Source organism: Oncorhynchus tshawytscha, linkage group LG06 (genome assembly GCF_018296145.1).
Source record: "Oncorhynchus tshawytscha isolate Ot180627B linkage group LG06, Otsh_v2.0, whole genome shotgun sequence".
NCBI lineage: Eukaryota > Metazoa > Chordata > Actinopteri > Salmoniformes > Salmonidae > Oncorhynchus > Oncorhynchus tshawytscha.
The window spans coordinates 27,777,892-27,803,301 of record NC_056434.1 but is presented as its reverse complement, the minus strand read 5'-3'; the positions used below and the strand labels follow the sequence as shown (position 1 = coordinate 27,803,301).

General features: G+C 43.4%; 1 protein-coding gene and 1 long non-coding RNA gene across 3 annotated transcripts in view; one reads left to right on the top strand and one right to left on the bottom strand.

Annotated features, from left to right (window-relative positions):
- Positions 1 to 20,340, bottom strand: part of LOC112252357 (partitioning defective 6 homolog alpha) — a 37,250-nt gene extending 16,910 nt beyond the window's left edge. Inside the window, exons 1-2 of the mRNA XM_024423502.2 lie at positions 20,108 to 20,340; positions 11,458 to 11,680 (exon numbers count right to left, since the gene is read on the bottom strand). Of these exons, the coding sequence (XP_024279270.1) occupies positions 11,458 to 11,680; positions 20,108 to 20,203 (319 nt within the window). The 5' untranslated portion in view covers positions 20,204 to 20,340. The remainder of the gene's footprint in view (positions 1 to 11,457; positions 11,681 to 20,107) is intronic.
- Positions 19,818 to 24,121, top strand: LOC112252358. 2 transcript variants are annotated; one of them, XR_006083597.1, is made up of 3 exons: positions 19,818 to 19,949; positions 21,320 to 21,467; positions 21,614 to 24,121. It is a non-coding gene; the product is annotated as an uncharacterized LOC112252358 (long non-coding RNA). The 2 variants fall into 2 exon arrangements; XR_002953834.2 differs by lacking the exon at positions 19,818 to 19,949 and adding an exon at positions 20,370 to 20,494.
- The last annotated feature ends 1,289 nt before the right edge of the window (positions 24,122 to 25,410 follow it).

Below are 25,410 nucleotides of genomic sequence, written 5' to 3'. Positions count from 1 at the left end.
ACTCCTGGATCCCCTTACAAGGGCTGGCCACTGGCTGCAATGTAGTGCTGCTCCAAGAACAAACTATTCCTGTCTACAACAGCTGAGCTCTGTTGTCTATCAGTGTTCAGATATGATCCTGTCTTTAAGTATGTGCTCCAAATACAGATCATATATAGGACCCAGGAGTTTTAATTGACCCTCTGATCTAACCAGGAAGAACTCTAGTAGACTATTAAGAGTTCTTTCCTTGTCAGGTCATAAGGTCAGGAAAAACTTGCCCTACCCATATAGTGTGACTGACCTCTCCTGACAGGTCTCCATCTGTGTGTGTGTGTGTGTGTGTGTGTGTGTGTGTGTGTGTGTGTGTGTGTGTGTGTGTGTGTGTGTGTGTGTGTGTGTGTGTGTGTGTGTGTGTGTGTGTGTGTGTGTGTGACCATGCTGTCCCCGTCCTGAGCCTATGATCTCACCCTGTCTGCACTCCAACCATCTGGAGGCTGAACTGAAGCCCTGCCATATGGTCACCACAGCAACCCTTAACGCACCACTGTTTCCAGGAAGAATAGGCTTCAGTTGAACTTCCCTCTGCCATCTACAAAGGGCTCAGCAAAGTCTACCTAATCTAACACATTCAAAACATGTACAGTGCCAACACAGAAGAAAACACTCATTTTCTGATTGAAAGACTCAATGACAACACGGTGTGTTAGTGGAGCAGCAGATCAGATCAACAGCAATGTGCCGCGCGTGAGGTGGGAGCAGCAACAGGCCTCATACCTGTGTGTGTGTGTGTGTGTGTGTGTTTGTGTGTGTGTGTGTGTGTCTGGGATTACCCTTTAAGGTTGAGGGCAGCTCTAATCCCATCCCAGGATTATTACTGAGACACAGACACATGAGAGGGACCTGGTCTAACCGCTCTTTATATAAACCCTAACCCCACCCCCACTAACCCTGATCACACTATAAACCTCTGAAAGCTGGAGGATGGAGAACTATAGCTTTCACAAAACAGGCTCACACAGGGCACTGTGAGCATCATTCATACAGGTACATCCTCTCACCCACCAATTGCTTCCCTGTCCAAGAAGACACAAACACAGGTAAAGGGAAGTTTACAGTGTAAACTTCTCATGTTTTGCTAGCACAGACTGGAATATGTTCCGGGATTCCTCCGATGGCATTGAGGAGTACATCACATCAGTCATTGGCTTCATCAATAAGTGCATCGATGACGTCGTCCCCACAGTGACCGTACGTACATACCCCAACCAGAAGCAATGGATTACAGGCAGCATCCACACTGAGCTAAAGGCTAGAGTTGCCGCTTTCAAGGAGCGGGACTCTAACCCGGAAGCTTATACAAAGTCCTGCTATGCCCTCCGACGAACCATCATACAGGCAAAGCATCAATACAGGACTAAGATCGAATCGTACTACACCAGCTTTGACCCTCGTCGGATGTGGCAGGGCTTGCGAACCATTACAGACTACAAAGGGAAGCACAGCCGAGAGCTGCACAGTGACACAAGCCTACCAGACAAGCTAAACTACTTCTATGCTCGCTTCGAGGCAAATAACAATGAAAAGTGCATGAGAGCACCAGCTGTTCCGGAAGACTGTGTGATCACTCTCTCCATAGCCAATGTGAGTAAGACCTTTAAACAGGTCAACATTCACAAGGTCGCAGGGCCAGACGGATTACCAGGACGTGTACTGCGAGCATGCGCTGACCAACTGGCAAGTGTCTTCACTTACATTTTCAACCTCTCCCTGTCCAAGTCTGTAACACCAACATGTTTTAAGCAGACCACCATAGTGCCTGTGCTCAAAAACACTAAGGTAACCGGCCTAAATGACTACCGACACATAGCACTCACGTCTGTAGCCATGAAGTGCTTTGAAAGGCTGGTTACGGCTCACATCAACACCATACCGCCCCAACATATCCACAGATTATGCAATCTCTATTGCACTCCACACTGCCCTTTCCCACCTGTACAAAAGGAACACCTATGTGAGAATGCTATTCATTGACTACAGCTCAGCAGTCAACACCATAGTGCCCTCTAAGCTCATCACAAAGCTAAGGACCCTGGGACTAAACACCTCCCTCTGCAATTGGATCCTGGACTTCCTGACGGGCCGCCCCCAGGTGGTAAGGGTAGGTAAACACATCCGTCATGCTGATCCTCAACACAGGGGCCCCTCAGGGGTGCATGCTGAGTCCCCTCCTGTACTCCCTGTTCACTCATGACTACTTGGCCAGGCACGACTCCAACACAATCATTAAGTTTGCCGATGACACAACAATGGCAAGCCTGATCACCGACAAAGGAGATGATTGTGGACTACAGGAAAGGAGGACCGAGCACACCCCCATTCTCATCAACGGGGCTGCAGTGGAGCAGGTTGAGGGCTTCAAGTTCCTTGGTGTCCACATCACCAACAAACTAACATAATCCAAGCACACAAAGACATCCATGAAGAGGGCACAACAAAACGTATTCCCCCTCAGGAGACTGAAAAGATTTGGCATTGGTCCTCAGATCTTCAAAATGTTCTACAGCTGACTGGTTGCATCACTACCAGGTATGGCAACTGCTCGGCCTCCGACCGTTCGGCACTACAGAGGGTAGTGCGAACGGCCCAGTATATCACTGGGGCCAAGCTTCCTCCCATCCAGGATATCTATACCAGGCCTGAAAAATTGTCAAAGACTCTAGCCACCCTAGTCATAGACTGTTCTCTCTGCTATCGCACAGCAAGCGGTACCAGAGCGCCAAGTCTTGGACCTACCAAGACGCTTCTAAACAGCTTCTTCCCCCAAGCCATAAGACTCCTGAACATCGAGTCAAATGGCTACCCAGACTATTTGCACCCCCCACCTCTTTACACCACTGCTACTCTCTGTTGTCATCTATAAATAGTCACTTTAATAACTCTACCTACATGTACATACTACCTCAACTGACCGGTGCCACCGCACATGTCTCTGTATCATTACCATGTATATAGTCTCGCTATAGTTGTATACTGTATATAGACTTTCCTTTCTCTACTGTGCCATTGACTTGTTTGTGTTATTGGCTTGTTTGTTTACTCCATGTGTAACTCTGTGTTGTTGTCTGTGTCACACTGCTTTGCTTTATCTTGGCCAGGTCGCAGTTGCACATGAGAACTTGTTCTCAACTAGCCTACCTGGTTAAATAAAGGTGAAATAAATTTAAAAAGTTATTTTCCTGCTGCTCTTTAATTACTTGTTACTTTTATCTCTTGTTTTTTTGAAACCGCATTGTTGGTTAGGGGCTCGTAAGTAAGAATTTCACTGTAAGGTGAGTATACCTGTTGTATTCGGTGCATGTGACTAATACAATTTCATTTGATTTAGCTGCACCTGCGTTTGTCAATTTGACAAAATTCTATTCTTCTCTTCTGTACCTACTGTTGTATCATTTCATTATGAGCTCCCTTACAGACTGCTGTTTCATGCCTCTGTCTGTCAACACTGCGCTGGATCACAAAACAGTATGACGTCTCCATCAGTATGAGTTGAGTCATCTCCATCGTAGGCGTACTGTAGTGTACATACGTACACATTCCATTCAGAATCCAGAAATGTGCTGTGGACAGCTGCCAATACCAGCAAGAATTCTTGCAAACCCTAAACAACGCCCACATACCCTCTCTGAACTCAGCAGGCAGCAAGCTCACAACTGTCCCTTCAATGTCTCTCTCTTCCTCTTGCCTCTGTTTATGCGTCTGCTCTGTCTTTAACCAGCCATATTACTTGTTTCTGGACAAACAAACACAACTGAATAGAATAGACCCCTGTGCTGCTGTTCAGTGAACCACTGGGTCTTTGATCAAAGGTTAGATCAAAAATCACATGCAATCTGGGGAAAAGGAATTCCATCCTGTACATCTGAGTGGGAATTCCATCCTGTACATCTGAGTGGGAATTCCATCCTGTACATCTGAGTGGGAAACTGGAAATAGAAAACTCTATTTTACTCTTTCACACTACACAGTGGTTTACAGTTTCTCCATCGCTATTTATTTGATGAACTTGGTAACTGCACCTCTATATCAACTAGTCAATACTGCCCAGGTAACTAGTCAATAGCCCTGGATCATACTGCCCTTTATTCACACCACTGACAGCCTATTGATCCTCAGTGGCATGGGCACCTGCAAACCAACCACGCCAACCTGTGGTTGGTAACCTCCTGTTCCCACACCTCCAGTGAACCTGCTGCATGCCAGTACATTTCTCTCACTGCCTACACTCCGCCCTCAGCCAGGCTCCGAAAATGTACCAAACAAGCCATGCACCAGGCTGGCTGTTTCACAGAAACAAGAAATCCCAGCAGTTCTCAGAAGTCTAAGAAGCTGAAAGACATGGAGAAAGACTTGGCTAGAGAAGAAATTCTCTGCTCTAACAGTGGGTGATCTGTGTTGCCTCAGAGCAGGTGTTTTGTCTCGTGATCTGACATGGCATGCAGTGCTCCGAGGTGAGAGAGAGAACGCTATACAGAACCCTGCCCAACACATACACCTGCACAGCAGATGTTCCTAGCAGTACTCGCACTCTGCCTACTTTCCTCATCTCTTTCTCTCTCGCTCCTCTAGCTCTGCTATCCTAATATACGCAACATGACCAAAAGTGTGTGGATTCGGCTATTTCAGCCACACCCTGTGCTGACAGGTGTATAAATCGAGCACATAACCATGCAATCTCCATAGACAAAACATTGGCAGTACAATGGCCTTACTGAAGAGCTCAGTGACATTCAATGTGGCACCGTCATAGGATGCCACCTTTCAGACAAGTCAGTGTGTCAAATTTCTGCTCTGCCCTGGTCAACTGTAAGTTCTGTTATTGTGAAGTGGAAATGTCTAGGAGCAACAACGGCTCAACCACGAAGTGGTAGGCCACACAAGCTCACAGAACAGGACTGCTGAAGCGTGTAGCGCGTAAAAATGGTCTGTCTTCAGTTGCAACTCTCACTACCATGTTTCAAACGGTCTCTGGAAGCAACGTCAACATAATATCTGTTTGTCGGGAGCTTCATGAAATGGGTTTCCATGTCCGAGCAGCCACAGACACAAACCTAAGATCACAGGGCGCAATGCCAAGCGTCGGCTGGAGTGGTGTAAAAGCTCGCCGCCTGGCAGTCTGACGGATGAATCTGGGTTTGGTGGACGCCAGGAGAATGCTACCTGCACCAATGCATTGTGCCAACTATAAAGTTTGGTGGAGGAATAATGGTTCGGGCTAAGCCCCTTAGTTCCAGTGAAGATAAATCTTAACACTACAGCATACAATGACATTCTAGACGATTCTGTGCTTCCAGCTTTGTGGCAACAGTTTGGGGAAGGCCCTTTCCTGTTTCAGCATGACAATGCCCCCATGCACAAAGCGAGGTCCATACAGAAATGGTTTGTCAAGATCAGTGTGTAAGAACTTGACTGGCCTGCACATACCCTGACCTCAACCCCATCGAACACCTTTGGAATGAATTGGAATGCCGACAGCGAGCCAGGCCTAATATCCCAACATCAGTGCCCAACCTCACTAATGCTCTTGTGGCTGAATGGAAGCAGGTCCCCGCAGCAATGTTCCAACATCTAGTGGAAAGCCTTCCCAGAAGAGTGGAGGTTGTTAGAGCAGCAAAGGGGGGACCAACTCCATATTGATGCCCATGATTGTGGAATGAGATGTTAGACGAGAAGGTGTCCACATACACTACATGATCAAAAGTATCTTTCTCCTTTAGTCCACCTATATTAAAAACTCCATAACTATTCATATTTGATTTCACTCTGTCACTAATGACAGTTATTGTCCTTGTTTAAATGTATTTTTTATGTATTTAAACAGGGAAATCCCATTGAGACCAAGGCCTCTTTTACATGGGAGCCCTACACACAATCATACAATTCAAAATATTTACAATTCCTATGGAGGGGTAGTACAATATTTACAAGCAGTTTAAAAAAATGTACTTACAAAACACGTTTATGAAAAACAATCACATTCCCCATGAAAAAATTAACCTATTGCCCATAATAAAGTGTACGCTCTTAAAAAAAAAGTCTATGTAGAATCTAAAAGGGTTCTTCGGCTGTCCCCATAGGAGATTCCTTTTTGGCTCCAAGTAGAACCCTTTTTGGTTTCATGTAGAACACTTCCCACAAAGGGTTCTACCTGGAACCCAAATTGGTTCTACCTGGAACCAAAAAGGGTTCTACCTGGAACCAAAAAGGGTTCTACCTGGAACCAAAAAGGGTTCTACCTGGAACCAAAAAGGGTTCTACCTGGAACCAAAAAGGGTTCTACCTGGAACCAAAAAGGGTTATCCTATGGGGACAGCCGAAGAACCCTTTTGGAACCCTTTTTCCTAAGAGTGTAGTGTGCTATGAGAAAGTGCGTCCAATGGCACAGTGGCAGTGTACAGTGGCAGCTGCATGGCGATATCACCACAGTCCAAAGCCAGAATGTATGCCGACTGAATGATTTGTTTTCTGCTATTTAACTCAGGCATGCCCTATTCCTAAAAGGAAGACCATTTTAATTCTTAACTAACGTTAACTCATCAACATGTTTTTGAAAGATAGCTTTTAGTCAATCCAGATACCCACATATTTATAAGCGAGGACACGATCAATGTGGGCACCGTGCAATGTACATAAATCATAAGATACATTTGTAAGCATTTGCATTAAGCGTGCAAAGACAGCAGGATTGTGGGGGCATAAATTCACTGTCTCTCTCCCAGTCCTATACATAACACAAATGCATTCCCAGGCACACACAAACTCACACAACAGTACACACAACAGTATACACAATGCACACACACACACACACACACACACACACACACACACACACACACACACACACACACACAGCTGCTCCTCGGGGTATTGAGCAGCTGGTGCAGCCTTAGTTGAGCGTGTGCTGGGTGAACACAAGGGAATCTCTCTGACTATGCTAAAAACAGAAGCACGGCCAATGGGCTTTACACCAGCATGCCAACCCACAATAACACCACTAAAACACTACCTAAAGCACTCCTGCATGACTGTCGGAGCACGGTTTGAATTTGCATATTGTTTTGAATGTAGTAGCAGTGTGTGTTTGTGTTTGTGCATGAGTGCGGGTAAGGGAGATGGGGGGGTGGACTTTTAATGTTAGCTAGAGGAGATCTTACTGGAGGCATCTTCAGGTCCCTCTCTGGAGAGTGAGGAGAGAAGAGAAAACCATTTCTTCCCTCTTTTCCCTTCTCCCTCTGTGTTTCTCTATCTCCCTTTTCCCTCCCTCCTCTCAGCCTTTCTTTCCATGTGAATTAGCTGATTAAACCCCAGCTTATAAAGCAGTTTGCTGAAATAAATCTTCAATGAAGTAGATTGAGCAACCACAAAGAATATATTATTTTCACTAATCTATGCTTCTTGGACTGCCAGCTATAGCCCAGCTAATTCCCCAGACCTTTGCTACTGGCCTCTTGTGACTGTACCGAGAGATTGTGGAGGGATGTGGTAGCTAGCTAGTAGAGAACGGCAAGGATGGGCTAGTGGACTCACTGGGCTGACAGATACCATAGGTGTTTTGTGCTGGGATTATGTACGGGTGAGGATGGAAGCGAGCGTTGGATCCCTTCTGTATGGAATCCCATTAGCCAGCCTGTCAATGGCCACTCTGTGTGATGAGCTCATGCTAAATGCCCCATCAATCTCATCAGTGTTTCGGTGAACCAGCAGCACTCTGTGACATCAATGCCCCATAGAGTGGCAGTGGACAAGGGAGGATCTGGTTAGAGACTTTTAAAAAATGGTTCCACCAGCACAATGTGTCCATCATGCCAGTAATGAGTCAATGGACCAAAGCTCTGTCATGTAGCAGCCTCTGGGGGAGGTTAGATAAGAGTCAATCTCTGGACAGCAGCTTTTTGGGCTTTCAATAGCCAGATGGGCCAGTTGTGCTGGTCAGAGTGGTTGACCAGTTTCCTAGGTGTGGTCCTAGACTAGTATCACCACTACCTACGGTCTGTTAGTATCACTACAACCTTTACATTAAGCTGACAACAGACAGGGACTCCACCCCCATGTTGACTCTCACCATTTGATATGATTGCCCATAGTCCTCTGAGGTTATGATTCAAATATGTCATGTCTCTGTACTGTATGGCAAGGATGAATAGTCTCTCTGTATGGATGGTCTCTCCAGAGATGAAAGGGAGATGAGAAATAGAATACAAAGAGAGAAAAGCAAGCAGGTAAGGTTGAGCGAAATGTGGTTGGCTGAATAACGACCGTGTAAAGCAGTTCAAGTGAATGAAGAGCACTGCTCTAATGATTTGCTACTTATTTGCTCTCACAACAAAACTTGTGAGCGAAAAAGCCATTACTGTGGAAAAATGACATTCCTTCCATGGAGAAGATGAAGCTGTAATCACGTAGCGCCAGGCCCTGCACGGGTATGTCTGTAACAGCGATAAGCCCTCTCTGGAAATGTGCATTTCTGTTCCCCTCAAAACATGGTTTTATCAAATAGATCCTTTAAGAAAGCTATGCTAGAGAGAGAGAGAATGAGAGAGAGAGAGAGAGAGAGAGAGAGAGAGAGAGAGAGAGAGAGAGAGAGAGAGAGAGAATGAGAGAAATGAGAGAGAAATAAGAGAGAAAGAGAGCTGAGATTGAGGACCAGGGGCTAATCTGCCTTCTTATTCTCCTTTAAATAGAAATACAGGCATAACTCATGAAGATTTCACTAGCCGCATAGTGTAATCTTAAAAAGAAGAAAAAACACTAGCACATGCAGTAGTATTGCAGAGGGTTACCAAATCAAATCAAACTAAATGAAACTGCATTTTGATGAGGGAACAAACATATTTCCTGTTACCATATGGTTAGTAAGTGGAACTATAGCCAGACATTTAGCCCGTTGAAAGGCTGACAGGTGTTCAGCTATCCAGGACACTAAAGAGCATCCCCCATGAGAACAGGAAGTAGCTATGTCGTCAGTCGGTGGCAGCCGAACAGAAAAACTCCTGCTGAGTGAACAAATAGAGCTCAAAGATTCTGATTGCTTTTGTCTCCTGAGCCATTCAAATTAATGATCAGAGTTTTGTCTGTAAAGCGAGGAGGCTTTTTCCAGCTAATGAGTAATTAGCAGGTGTGCTGGATCTCCTGGAGCATACAGGGATGATGGCTTCCTGTTTATACACAGACAAACATTCACTGTGCAAGCTATGGCTTTGTTATTCAACTAGGCCTATCTTCCACATATATACTGCAGATGCTGTAGATGAGAACAGGTAGCAAACATTGAGATGGATTGTAAAAAGATATCCCTATAGCAGTCTCTTTCTCTCCTTCTCATTCTATTTCAAATTCCATTCCTCACTTTTCATCTCCATCTTTGGGTTTTTCTCTTGAAGCCTAATTCTAGGACCACAGGGCCGACTAGATCCCATTAGCCACATTCCTCGCTCCCCTGGTCTGTGCTGAACGTAAGGCTCCCTCTGAGCTTCCCTCCCCCAGCCGCCAACCCTCAAAGCCGTACCTCTCAGTGCACCTCACAAATGGCATTTCAATTGCTCTTCCTGAAATGTACTATTCCAGCATGCCACTCTAAGCATCCACGTCATCTTTGTCCAGCCAGCGTTATTGCTCCTAACCACACCCGTGTTGACCTCATCTCAGGCCCCAGCAGGGAGGTTTCTGTGCTCCCCACAATGACAGGCAGAGCAGGGCCCTGGCCCTGGTGCTGATGCAGCAGGAGTCACTCCCACAGAGAGCAATGGACAGAGGCAAAGCTGCACAGCCTCTCTCTCTTCTGACTGACACATAGCACACTAAACCATTAGAGCTTCAGCGACCACACAGAGGGGGGTTGAACTACAGGGCACTACAGGAAATCTCCTCTCTACCCACAGCTGAGCACATACCAAAGATGGTTAACTAGAATACCCATCTATACCCACTGGCCTGTATAAAATTGTGAGCCTGATGGATAATTATATAAAGTGGTAATTGAATCATGGACTCTATCCTGTAGCAATCACAAAGCAGCTGGACTTGGCTAATAAAGAAGGATAATAATGGGAATTTCATGAAGCTCTTTTTTTATGTTACAAAATAAAACTGATTATGGAACAGGATGGTCCTCTAAAACTTGGAACAATAGGAGCCATTCTCCAGATTAACATTTCCAAATGAATTATGCAAACAAACAAAACAATAAAACAACATGATATAGAAAGACTGGACTATAAACAATAGGGGAGCGACGTTTAAGTGCATTAATGGGCGATATCCAGAATGCAGAATTGGTTTTGATCAAACTCACTGACCGTGATGGGGCATTAGGAATGGAGGGGTATAGCTGGAGATAAAGAGCTAGAAACAGAGCGTGGTGGGGAAGAGAGGGGAGCATCCGAGGTATAGTGTGTTTCAGGGCAGGCTGGGTGAGATAAGGGTGAGAAGTCAGCCCCAGCCCCAACTCCAGCCCCAACTGCATCCCCAGCTCCATAGCTCCATCCCTATCCCCAGCTTTAGCCCCAGTCCCAGCTCCAGCCCCAACTGCATCCCCAGCTCCATCCCTATCCCCAGCTTCAGCCCCAGTCCCAGCTCCAGCCCCAACTGCATCCCCAGCTCCATCCCTATCCCCAGCTTCAGCCCCAGTCCCAGCTTCATCCCCAGCCCCAGCTCCATCCCTATCCCCAGCTTCAGCCCCAGTCCCAGCTCCAGCTTCACCCCCAGCTCCAGCTCCATCCCCAGCTCTAGCCCCAGCTCCCTCCCCAACTGCATCCCCAGCTCCACCCCCAGCTCCAGCCTTAGCCCCAGCTCCATCTCCTCTCAGCACAGCACTCTGCCTCTGCATTCCTGAGGGCTGGCACAGCACCAGACAGCCCCACCCACTGAGGCAGGCCAGACTGGCAACAATGAGCAGAGCCCCAGACACTCATCCACTCACAATACAAACAACAACATCATCACCATTGCCATACTGACTGACTCTCATATTTCCATCATCATTCACAGTAAGAAATGCAGCTGTCAACAGCAGAACCCTTTCTGCTAACAATTAGACAACAGCATAAGACATAAAACAGTATTTAATCATGAACACACACTACACACTGTACTACTCTATAATTTTCTGCTAGCTCACCTCAAAACTAATTTCCATGATTGACAACTGATTTAAAAACACATCAACAGCGCCGATAACAAACAAGCATCAACAGTAGCACTGGCAAACAACTCACTTCAACACAACAGTCAACAGCCATTGGAACAAAAACACAGTGACTCCAATTGCAATAAGGTCAACATCAATAGCAGAGAGCTTTAGCCAACAATGTAAGCTAAAAATGAGGTTTGCCCTATAAATAACTCTCCTCTCCCACCCCATCCCTCTCTCCCTTCCCTTCCTCCCCTCCCATTCCTCTCTCCATGCCACAGCCTCACCTCTCTTCTGGATGATGATCCTGAGTAGTGGATTGGCTGAGGACAGGGCCTTGTAGAAGTTGTCATCGTTGTTAATTGGCAGCAGGTCACCATAGATGTCCGCATATCCCAGCAGCACCTCCACACTGGGGATGCGGTGAACGGTCTGCAGCAGTCGGTAGAACTCCTGAAAGCCACCGGTGCCGCTCTTCTTCAGAGCGAAACGTCTGTACTCCGCCTCAAACTAGAACACAAAGGTCAGAGAACATTGTGTCATGAAAACAATAATGCAAACTGGTAACGAATGGTGAAGCAACAAACAACAAACAATTGATCTATACTCCAATAAAAGCCTCGGCCATAACATTGCTCTTCACTAAACAATTTAAAATTCCCCTCTATTGCTTTTCATGAATGCATTCTGGTCCTCATAACATAACATAACCTCGGTATTAATTTGACTAGACATAGAACTAAACCTATAGACATGGTCCAGTATGTAAGAACTAGGACCATGTTCTGAGATGTCTCACTAGGTGCGACACGGTGGAGTGTGGGTCATTGTGAGGTAGCTGTGTAGCACAGATACATACAGATCGTTTAGGGGACAACACAAGCTGTGAGATATGCTTGTCTGTCTGGAGCTGCTGCCCTGCAAGGCCAGTGAATTTATCTCTGTGGTGCGTATCACATGGAAACACACACAGAAGGTTGTGTCACTCCTCTCACAATCCCATCCTTGTCTGGGGCCACAGACTTCCTCAATCACAAAGACAGGGAGACAGATAGAAAACAGATTGGCAGACAGACAGATTACAGAGGGAAGGAAAAACAGGCAGGCAAGCAGAGAGAGGACGGGAAAACAGGGCTAGACAGTCTGGAGTGGACTGAAGAGTACTGGATGGTGCACCACCAGCTTAAGTCCATTGGGTGTTTTCATAATAGCATGATTGACTGGTTTGTGTGTCCAACCATATTGACAGACTGAAACAAATAATGAGTACTTGAGAAAATGAGTGGTCCAGGGCCTAATCACCTTTTCCTCTCACCACTCTACCTCTGCAGGGGGTTACTACTGAAGAAGAAGAATATATTGCATGCGTTACTGGACAGAAAGGGTGACTGATTATGCCATTTCCACCCATTCACCTATAACACAGCTTCTGAGCTTCAGTCTATTTCACAAAGATCAGAGCAGAGCTGCATGGGAAATCACCATATTTATAATGACCATCAGAGATACAATGCACACTCTCATCTCAACTCTCAACACATCATCTCTGTTTGCTCTTTATCTCCTCTCCTCTGATGGTGGTATCTATGGGGACATGGAGTTCTCATTTTGTAACAATATCAAGGAATGCACTCTGGAGAACGAAGTCAAACATTATAGCTTCAATTCCTTAGTTCTCTTCATACCTTAATGAGCCATTTGGGTGGATACAGTAAACTACGTATGGGCAGGATGGCTTCTATCAAGTATGATCAACTCTGCCTAAATATCACCTTCATACCAAGTAATCAAGTGAAAGAGTATTTGAGTGTGAGAATATAGAAGGTGACGGTAAATGTGTAAGAAAACAAATCAATGAATGAGTGAGTGCTGGACAAGTTAGTGTAGAAGATTCTACTGTATTCCCAACCATCCTGGGGCTCCAATGTGCAAAACATCTTTGCTGAGTCAAGAAAGTCCGTATTAGTTTGCCGAGGCCAGCCCTCTGGAGAACCGTGTAAAAGGCTGTAGAACAGGGGAGCTAACGATGGGCCTATTTGTCTTTAAACCATTTTAAGATGCAGTGCTTCAGCTGAGGCACATAACTGAAATACTAACAGAATTAGAAAGAATCCACTGTCAACAAGTTGTTAAAAATCACTGCTGAGGAGAGCCAGACAGACAGTGAGGCAGTTAGTTGCACATTACACTGCAGAGATATTGCCTGTATAGATTTCCCTATTAGAGTTTAACATCACAATCAGTAGCATATTGTTTGAATTTGATAAACACACATGAACTGTGCATTCAGACTAGAGGTCGACCGATTATAATTTTTCAGCGCCGATTATTGTAGGACCAAAAAAAGCGGATATCGATTAATCGACCGATTATTATATATATATTTGTAATAATGACAATTACAACAATACTGAATTAACACTTATTTTAACTTAATAAAATACATCAATAAAATCAATTTAGTCTCAAATAAATAATGAAACATGTTCAATTTGGTTTAAATTATGCAAAAACAAAGTGTTGGAGAAGAAAGTAAAAGTAAGAAAGCTAACGTTTAAGTTCCTCGCTCAAAACATCAGAACATATGAAAGCTGGTGGTTCCTTTTTAACATGAGTCTTCAATATTCCCAGGTAAGAAGTTTTAGGTTGTAGTTATTATAGGACTATTTCTCTCTATACCATTTGTATTTCATATACCTTTGACTATTGGATGTTCTAATAGGGACTTTAGTATTACCAGCCTAATCTCGGGAGTTGATAGGCATGAAGTCATAAACAGCGCAATGCTTGAAGCACAGCGAAGAGCTGCTGGCACACGCAGTAAAGTGCTGTTTGAATGAATGCTTACGAGCCTGCTGCTGCCTACCACCGCTCAGTCAGACTGCTCTGTCAAATCATAGACTTAATTATAATATAATAACACACAGAAATACGAGCCTTAGGTCATTAATATGGTCAAATCCAGAAACTATCATTTCGAAAACAAAACATTTATTATTTCAGTGAAATACGGAACCGTACCGTATTTTATCTAACGTGTGGCATCCCTAAGTCTAAATATTGCTGTTACATTGCACAACCATCAATTTTATTTCATAATTATGTACAATTCTGGCAAATTAATTACGGTCTTTGTTAGGAAGAAATGGTCTTCACACAGTTCGCAACGAGCCAGGCGGCCCAAACTGCTGCATATACCCTGACTCTGCTTGCACAGAACGCAAAAGAAGTGACACAATTTCCCTAATTAGGAGAAATTCATGTTAGCAGGCAATATTAACTAAATATGCCGGTTTAAAAATATATACTTATGTATTGATTTTAAGAAAGGCATTGATGTTTATGGTTAGGTACATATTGGTGCAATGACAGTGCTTTTTTCGCGAATGCGCTTATTAAATCACCCATTTGGCGAAGTAGGCTGTGATTCAATGATAAATTAACAGGCACCGCATCGATTATATGCAACGCAGGACAAGCTACATAAACTAGTAATACCATCAACCATGTGTAGTTAACTAGTGATTATGTTAAGATTGTTTTTTTTATAAAGATAAGTTTAATGCTAGCTAGCACCTTACCTTGGCCCCTTGCTGCACTCGCATAACAGGTAGTCAGCCTGCCACGCAGTCTCCTCGTGGAGTGCAATGTAATCGGCCATAATCGTTGTCCAAAAATGCCGATTACCAATTGTTATGAAAACTTGAAATCGGCACTAATTACTCAACCATTCCACTTAATCGGTCGACCTCTAATTCAGACCATACTAGATTGTTAAAGGTCCAATGCAGCTGTTTTTATCTCCATATGAAATCGTTTCCGGGTAACAATTAAGTACCTTAATGTGATTGTTTTCAATTAAAATGGTCAAATATAAACAAAAATAGCTTCTTAGCGAAGAGCAATTTCTCAAGCAAGAATTTTGCTAGGACTGTCTTCGTGTGGTCTGAGTGGGGAGGGGGAGTGGTCTGAGTGGGGGGGGACTAGCTGTTTTGGGCAGAGAGGTTTGGAACTCTCTTTCTTATAAGTCTATTAACTAATTTACAAGGCAGGCCAAAACTCCATCCCACCAAAACAAGCTGAAGTTTCAGGTGGTCTTTTCAAACAGCTCTTACACTAAAAGGGCATTATCATAATTTTCACAATTTCACAGTATTATACCAGCTTATAGTGTGGAAATATACATAAAACACAGGTAAATTGTGTTTTTAACTGCACTGGGCCTTTTGACATCAAATCAAATGTTATTTGTCACGTGTCGATTACAACAGATGGAGAGTGAAATGCTTACTTACAAGCCTATAACCAACAATGTAGTTTTAAGAAAAATACGTGTTCAGTAAAAAATAGATAAGTAAAAAAATGTAATTAAATAACTAATAATTAAAGAGCAGCAGTAAAATAACAGTAGAGAGGCTATATACAGGGGGTACCGGTACAGAGTCAACGTGTGTGTCATGCCCTGAACTTAGAGATCCTTATTATTCTCTATGTTTGGTTAGGTCAGGGTGTGACTCGGGTGTGAAAGTCTATGTTTTCTATTTCTTTGTTTTTGGCCTTGTGTGGTTCCCAATCAGAGGCAGCTGTCTATCGTTGTCTCTGATTGGGGATCATATATAAGTTTCCTTTTGGGTTTTGTGGGATCTTGTTTTCTGTTTAGTGGTTTTTGCCTGACAGAACTGATCGCTTTCGTTTTCACATTTGTTATTTTGTTTGAGTGTTTTTTGAATATTAAAATCATGAACACTTTCCACGCTGCGTCTTGGTCCACTCTTCATTCAACAAACGAGAGCCGTTACAGTGTGGGGGCACAGGTTAGTCGAGGTAATTGAGGTCAAATCTGTGACAATAAATAGATAATAAACAGAGACTAGCAGCAGTGTAAAAGGGGGGGTGGACAATGCAAAAAGTCAGGGTAGACATTTGATTAGCTGTTCAGGAGTCTTATGGCTTGGGGGTAGAAGCTGTTAAGGAGCCTTTTGGACCTAGACTTGGTGCTCCGATACTGCTTGCCGTGCAGTAGCAGAGAGAACAGTCTATGACTAGGGTTGCTGGAGTCTTTGCCAATTTTTAGGGCCTTCCTCTGACCGCGTAGTATAGAGGTCCTGGATGGCAGGAAGCTTGGCCCCAGGGATGTACAGGGCCGTACGCACTACCCTCGGTACTGCCTTGCGGTCGGAGGCCGAGCAATTGCCGTACCAGGCAGTGATACAACCAGTGCTCTTGATGGTGCAGCTGTAGAACCTTTTTGAGGATCTGAGGAGACATGCCAAATATTTTCAGTCTCCTGAGGGGGAATAGACTTTGTCGTGCCCTCTTCATGACTGTCTTTGTGTGTTTGGACCATGATAGTTTGTTGGTGATGTGGACACCAAGGATACTTGAAGCTCTCAACCTGATCCACTACAGCCCCGTTGATGAGAATGGGGGTGTGCTCGGTCCTCCTTTCCTGTAGTCCACAATCATCTCCTTTGTCGGTGATCAGGCTTGCCATTGTTGTGTCATCGGCAAACTTAATGATTGTGTTGGAGTCGTGCCTGGCCAAGTAGTCATGAGTGAACAGGGAGTACAGGAGGGGACTCAGCATGCACCCCTGAGGGGCCCCTGTGTTGAGGATCAGCATGACGGATGTGTTTACCTACCCTTACCACCTGGGGGCGGCCCGTCAGGAAGTCCAGGATCCAATTGCAGAGGGAGGTGTTTAGTCCCAGGGTCCTTAGCTTTGTGATGAGCTTAGAGGGCACTATGGTGTTGACTGCTGAGCTGTAGTCAATGAATAGCATTCTCACATAGGTGTTCCTTTTGTCCAGGTAGGAAAGGGCAGTGTGTAGTGCAATAGAGATTACATCATCTGTGGGGCGGTATGCACATTTGGGTGGGTCTAGGGTGTCTGGGATAATGGTGTTGATGTGAGCCATGACCAGCCTTTCAAAGCACCTCATGGCTACAGATGTGAGGGCTACGGGTCGGTAGTCATTTAGGCAGGTTACCTTAGTGTTCTTGGGCACGAGGTCTTACTCACATCGGCTACGGAGAGCGTGATCACACAGTCATCCAGAACAGCTGATGCGCTCATACATGCTTCAGTGTTGCTTGCCTCGAAGCGAGCATAGAAGTCATTTAGCTTGTCTGGTAGGCTCTTGTCACTGGGCAGCTTGTGGCTGTGCTTCCCTTTGTAGTCTGTGATAGTTCTTCTGGTTGGGGTATGTACGTACAGTGACTGTGGGGACGACGTCATTGATGCACTTATTGATGACTGATGTGGGGTACTCCTCAATGCCATCGGAAAAATCCCAGAACATATTCCAGTCTGTGCTAGCAAAACAGTCCTGTAGCTTAGCATCTGCGTCATTTGACCACTTCTTTATTGGCCGAGTCACTGGTGCTTCCTGCTCCAGTTTTTGCTTGTAAACTGGAATCAGGAGGATAGAATTATGGTCAGATTTGCCAAATGGAGGGTGAGGGAGAGCTTTGTACGTGTCTCTGTGTGTGGAGTAAAGGTGGTTTAGAGTTTTTTTCCCCCTCTGGTTGCACATTTAACATTCTGGTAGAAATTAGGTAAAACGGATTTAAATAACCATGCATTAAAGTCCCCGGCCACTAGGCGCACCGCCTCTGGATGAGCGTTTTCCTGTTTGCTTATGGCCGGATACAGCTCATTGAGTGCGGTCTTAGTGCCAGCATCGGTTTGTGGTGGTAAATAGACAGCTACGAAGAATATAGATGAAAACTCTCTTGGTAAATAGTGTGGTCTACAGCTTATCATGAGATACTCCACCTCAGGAGACTTCCTTAATATTAGATTTCGTGCACCAGCTGTTTAAAAATATACACAGACCGCCATCCCTTGTCTTACCAGAGACGGCTGTTCTATCTTGCTGATGCAGGGTAAAACACCGCCAGCTGTATGTTACTCATGTCGTCGTTCAGCCACGACTCGGTGAAACATAAGATATTACAATTTTTAATGTCCCGTTGGTAGGATATACGCGATCGTAGTTCTTCTATGTTGTTATCCAATGATTGTACGTTGGCTAATAGGACTGATGGTAAAGGCAGAGTACCCACTCGCCGTTGGATCCTTACAAGGCACCCCAACCTATGTCCCCAATATCTCCGTCTCTTTCTCCTGCGAATGACGGGGATAAGGGCCTTGTCGGGTGTATGAAGTAAATCCTTTGCATCCGACTTGTTAAATAAAAAATCTTCTTCCAGTACGAGGTGAGTAATAGCTGTCCTGATATCTAGAAGCTATTTTTGGTCATAAGAGACAGTGGCAGAAACATTATGTACAAAATAAGTTACAAATTACACAAAAAAACACACACAATGCACAATTGGTTAGGAGACCGTAAAACAGCAGCTATCTCCACCGCCGCCATTGTATAGGATCTGAGTAGTGAACAACAACAGTAAAATTGAAAAAGTGATTATCAGAGGTATTAACCCTATATTTCTTTTACATACACTCAGCTACCAATTTTGCTTTGTCTGAGAAAGAAGTGCATGGAGGCATGAAGTTTTGCTTTTCACACTAGCTCATTCTTGTCTTGAAATGCAAACATGCAGTCTAAAGGAAAACTACAACCACTATTGAATTTGAGCTCTTGTGACAGCTATAATTAGATATTATTTCGCAACAACTTTATTCCTATTGAATTTCAAACTCTTTGAGTACTCTTTATCTTCGGGGGATCCATGGAGCCATTGCAAGTTGTACATTGCAAGTTGTACATTTGCAAAAACATGTGTTGCCAGGACAGACAATGTGTGAAAGAAATATTGTCCTCACTAATATTTTAATAATAAAGGACACCTTAATCATTATGTCGGAGTATATTTGACAGAAGGTCAATTGGTTTTAAGGTGATACACTGATGAAGATGAGAATGATGATGATAAATGATAATAAATATATAATTTATTATCTTCAATGTATTTTTACAGTTAGGCTAAGGTATTGTATTGGCTACTATGGCCTATTCAATTATGGGCAATTCTTAAGCATTGGGGTTCCTGAGTGGCACAGCGGTCCAAGGTACTGCATCTCAGTGCTAGAGGCATCATTACAGACCCTGGTTCAATTCCAGGCTGTATCATAACCGGCCGTGATTGGGAGTCCCATAGGGCAGAGCACAATTGGCAACAAGGCTGGGTTTGGCTGTCATTGTAAATACGAATTTGTTCTTTAACTGACTTGCCTAGTTAAATAAAGGTTAAATAATTTATGCCATATGGTTTGTAGGTTTCATGCATAGCCTAATTAACTAGCCAGGCCCTATATTCTAATTAACCACGTACAGTTACGCTCCATTCTGCACCATAGCAGCGCGCTACAATGCATAACAAAAATGACAGAGCAGAGAGCGACTATGCAAACTGTCATAGCCTCCTAGCGTGCATGGATAGGGTTTCTTTCCACTAGTTACCAAAGCCACAAAGTAAAAATTGGCTATATCGCAAAAATGTATGAAAACAAAAATGATATTTTTAGTTTTAATTTAAGTTTAGGATTCGGTATACTATTAGGTATAAGATCGTCAGTGTGGTTAATATTAGGGATAGGTTTAAAATCAGATTTGAAGTAGATACATATTAGAAATAGGCGGGGTTTACGACTTTGTGACTGTAATAACTAATGACGACCCCCATGGATAGAGACAGACACGCTCGCGCCCGGAACGTCGTGGTGACAAGCATAAATCAAGGACACGAACATCAGTGTTTCGCGCTCAGATATGATTAGTTTAGGGGGGATTCAAGAGCGCCGTTGTGACAGGTAGTGCAATACGGACAATCCCATTTATAGGCTACATCCTGATTTTGTTAGCCCTGTGTACCGCGCGTGCCTGATACGGTAGCCTACCAACCAATAAACCGCGGTCTACCGGTTCGTTACCGCATTATGAATGTGAAATGAATTAGCCAGCCACTTACTTTGCTTTTGACCTCGACCACATTGTTCGTGTTTTTCAATGGGGTCCTCTGATGCCTTGACATGTTTGCGCGTTGAACCCCGGTGGATTGAACCATCCACAGGCTTTCCTCGAAGCAGGTTTGATTAGATAGTCAGTCACTTCGTTGTAAACGAATTTGCCCGCAGTAACATGGGGCTAGATAGACGCACAGGTACAGTCCTGGTGCTGTAATAGGAATCAGATCTGTATCTGTTCTCCTCACTATGGGCAGAGCTACACCACTGCCTCAATAACAATGACGTCAGTTAGACACGCCGCTTGAAGGCGGGGATCGGGTCGTGCGTCGTGTCAGATGAAATGTTTCAGTTGGTGTTGGTTGCCCTGGAGACCAGGAAGCATAGAGCAGGTGAGACAAGGCCAAAGATGGAGGATAAATGAAGATAGTTAGCGAAGCGACAGGATTTACTCGGCCCAAAATCTGTCAATGAGATAAGCCCTTTTTTTGTATGGTCTATGAGAGAGTGAAGTTACGTGAAGCTTATTTGATCGAATAGAAATTGCTCTCTGTTTTTTAGGCTGTACAAATGTACGTATAAAAGTTGATGCACGTGGTATTCCGGCAACTTTAAGAAAAACAACATATAATGCTTTCAAGTAGGATTTGTGGTATTTTACCTGTTGGAAAAATGGCAATGTTTATATGACCCTACAAACAGGCCCATTTTTACCACATTATTGCCCGCATACACATTTTATGCCGAGGAAAAGTGTTGGTTGTGGTGTGCAGATGTGGGCGGGCATCTATTTTAATCAATTAATTGAGAATATACCCCATCAATAAGTAATTCATTATTAATTTATTGAGGCAGGTAATACAATTGTTCAAAATAATAGATTTTTTATTTTATTTTACCTTTATTTAACTAGGCAAGTCAGTTAAGAACAAATTCTTATTTTCAATGACGGCCTAGGAACAGTGGGTTAACTGCCTGTTCAGGGGCAGAACGACAGATTTGTACCTTGTCAGCTCAGAATAGCATACTTTTGGTTGAATTAGGCATATGTTATGGGCTGTGCAGCCATGACTGCACCATCCAAATTAAATCAATAGTTTGTTATTTTGTTCATTAACAAGACACATCTACCCGATCACAGTCAAACACGTATTTTATATATTTTTTAAAAGTGATATTTTGAAACAGAGCCCAATCTCATGCTTTTCTTTATGCAGGTTTCATCTCTTTTGTACCCTCAATCTACTTTGTTAGGGAGCATGAATAGGGTCTTACCTTCATCATGACCTTGTGTAATCAGTATCAGTCTGGGTATCTCTGACGAAGGAACGTGGTTTTGGTATGGCATGGACCCTACTAAATTATGTAAGTGCCTCAAAAGATTTCCAGATTAGGATACTAAGGATTAGATTGTTCATTTTGTGTTGTTAAATTCACCAACGAGATGTTTGTGATCTCAACCTTCTCTGTTTCACCCCTGTATTTTGTACCATATTTCTCTTTATTCACAGTTCAACCTGTTCAGACTGGGACAATGACAACATCCTGACTAACAGCTAAAACCTAACCAGATCTCTAGAAGCAAATGTATTTAGTGTGGAGGTCCCTCCCGGGGCCCCACAGTGTCTCAGATGATGGAGAGAGCTGGAATGCAGGAATGTGGAGAGATAATCCTGCAACCTCAGTGGATACTGCTCAACGCCTGCCAGTGCTTTGATCTTCACACCGCTGACAAGGGGGACAAGCAATTTCCTGAGCTCTTCTCAGAGGAAGGTTCCTGTAAATGCATGTTCCATGTCAGCACGCAGGTATCCAAGGAGCCTACCCACATGAACACAAATCTATTTAATTTGGTTAATGCTGCTGATAAACAGATTCTGCTCATAAAACTCCTCCATCACCCGGGAGGAAAGGGTGCATGTCAAATAAACCCTATATGTTTGCAGTTTCACCTCTGTAGCCGCACCCTTGAGTCACAGGACAACTTCCATCAGAATTTCCACTAGTTGTTGCCTAAGAATGTAAGCTACTGTATGTGAGTCAGCCATGTCAGGTTTCTGAGCAGTAATGTTGATAAGATATATAATGCTCCCACCCCTGACTCCCTGTCCTTCTGGCGACTGCCCTGGAAAAACATTCTCATCTATCAGGAATGTAATTCACTCTATAGTGACGGAAAATACTACTAAGAACAGGTTTTCTCTGTGAAATATTAAATTAACTGGTATCCTGAAATGCAATATTCTTCTAAAACAAAGTGATGTATTTGTCTGACGTCTCTAATTTGGGGAAACTACAGTAAACTACTGGGCAAATGTTAGAGTTTCGATTAGCATATGTCTATCAGAAGCACAAGCACGGAAATCTAAAGCCCTGTGATAGCTGATAGATAGAGGGGTGGGGGGGACAGGTACAGGTGACGGCGCTCAAGTGATGTTTCCTCTTTGAGATGCCTCTATTCATATCCTGCTACCAAATAGACAATGGGGGGTGGTTTTCAGTCTCATGTTTGTTATTCCTGTTGCAATATTCAATAGCTGCCACAGTCCCCCTGTTGTGGTACTTACTACCTTTCCACGGCCACCTCTCTGGTTATGCAACTTTTCACATCCTCTTCGAAGATAACATTTATAAATTAGATTAATCTACTTAATTGCCAACAGTTGTCTCCTCCACACCTTTTCTCTGATAAGATTTTATATGGACAAAAATATGCTGTACCTTTACTGTAACTTATCTGAGCAATAATACATATTCAAACTTGTACCAATAGTACTGAAGACTTGCCTGGGTTAAAGAATTTAAGGGAGACACCAAATGAGCAGCAGATGTTTAAATGATTCATGAGATAGAACTGGCGGCCTTTTTTTCATTGAATGAAAGGGTCTATTAGTACTGTAAATATACATAGGCAAGCCATCCCCCAGTAAACACAACACAGTGTACCCAAGGTGGATGATGCAGGTGGAACCTGTGCAGTGCTCTAAATTCTGAAGAAAGTCGTGTGGAATGCTGTAGAAGATTCCTGGGGCGGTTGAGTAATGTTGTCAGACCAGCCTGTCTGCTCTGGGCCATGCATACCCTCAGTTCTATGACTCCCACACCTCAGCAGGTTACCAGGCCCGATCCACTGGCTCAGAGCAGCCTGGCTACCTACCCAGCATTCCTCTGGCTTTAGTCAAAGGATTCCGGCATGGTGCAGGGAAAGTTGCTGTAGAGGTCCCACACGTCTTACTGGAGGATTCAAACATTTCTGAGTCAAGCATCAAAACAAAAAGAGACTTAACTCTGAGGAATGTTTCACGGTGATGGGGACTCTAATATACTTTGAAGGAGACACTAGTGCAGAGACAGTTGTGAGAGAGAACCACTCAATGTTGGCCTACAATCAGCCATGTGCATTCATAGCCCTAAGGAGAAATACAAGCTTGTGCGCATTCTTTCTTGAAATGTGTTTTTGTCTGGTTGAAATGCCAAGCATGACACATCATATAAAAGCTTGTTTAGCTGTTTGTGTCCCTTGAAGATAAAAAGTACTTAGCTTATTTGAATGCTTGGTTTATCTATTTACTCATCCATAAATCCATAACATTTCAGTGTGATTAATCATGACTGTGTGAGGATTTAAGATTGACATAACTTAAATAAATTAGACTGGTGAAAACAAGTATTATTCTTGAGATTTGAGTACTGTAACTGGAATGTGAAAGGTCACCATGATCACCTGACTGAAACGCATGCTCTTTATTCTGAATACACGCATAGTGTATTCGTTTTTACAATGGCCTTGTTGTGTTTCAATGAAGTCATGAAAGTTCCTTATCTGATATCAGCACATAACATACCTTTCTGAGACGGCGAGATTGTGAAAGGAAAAAGCATCCATTTATGTCTTGTAGATATCATTGGTCTGTCTTCTCACCAATTCTATTCATCAGTTGTCATGCTTCCCATAGTTCTGCTATTTGTAATGTCCCAAAGCCATTGGTCAAAATAAATGCCAATTCCAGATCCATTTATATAGGTCTCTATGTTTATTTTATTACCAGGTGATTGAAGATCAAAATAGTCCATCACATTTCATATCCACCACATATCCAATGTGTTTTGGGGAATTTTCTGTTGCAAGTGGTCTCACAGCATACCATTGCTCTGAACAATTGGTCACTCATGCCACCTTGTGGACACAATGCATTATCTCTCTTTGGCAAATATTTTTTAATTATTTCACAACTAGGGTCTTTGAGTGGTCCACTGCTTAAATTGTCCATCTATTTTGTCTTCTACTGGTCTTGCCATGAAAAATGTACTGCCCAATTCAGCTACAGATGGCAATACAAAAGCATTAGGTAAATGCTAGTCTATATGTTTGCTGAATAGTTAGTAGGCATGCCAGCCATTGTTGGGGAAAAGGGTTGGTTCTAAGGTGCAGCCCAGGAAGAGTAAACATTAACATAGGTAAAGATGCATGAACTAAAGAGAGCATGAACTATGAATACTGTACTCCTTCACACATACATTATCCATATGTGATCTCTCGGTCCCATCTCCCAAGTCAGTGAGTCAACACGAAGGAGTGTTGGATGACAGTTCATTTATTGCCAAGCTGCAATGATGGGACACAGTATAGATGAATGTTCAGTCTTTAAAGGGTTATTAACAGCACTCCCATAACAATTATCCTTATAGTTGCTGTTTAATATACTAACGAAAAGGACATCTAAATGCCTATAAAAGTTACAGTGATTGTAATAGTGGATTAAACTATTTCTAGTAATTCCTAGTTTACTATAATAAAAACATATACATCATTTTCAAATGTTCTCATGTGTACAACAGAATAAACTACAATCATCCATTTTAGTATACAAAATATATCAAATGAACCTGAAAAGTGACTCTTGTGATGAAGAAATAGAATGCACCACACAGTACTTTCTGGGCTAACAACCAGGCTAACAGACACAGCTAACAAGCTAGCTGGTGCTCATGAACTTATAAAAACATTTATACTTCGTACAATCATCAACAAAATATTACCTGCAATAATGGGACACAGTATATTGATGAATGTTCAGTCATCAAAAGGATATTAATAGCACTCCTAAAGAAGATGCATTTGAGTTACAACGGGGCAAACTTACCTAGCATAAAACCCACATGGGAGAGATTAGATTGTTATGACCTAATGACAACTTTCTGACAGTTTCTATCCCTGAGCCATTCAACTTTCAAGTCACCCACAACACATCTCTATAGACCTGCTGTGGATTACCCAGAATTGTTTTTTTCTTCAATTAGGTTTAAT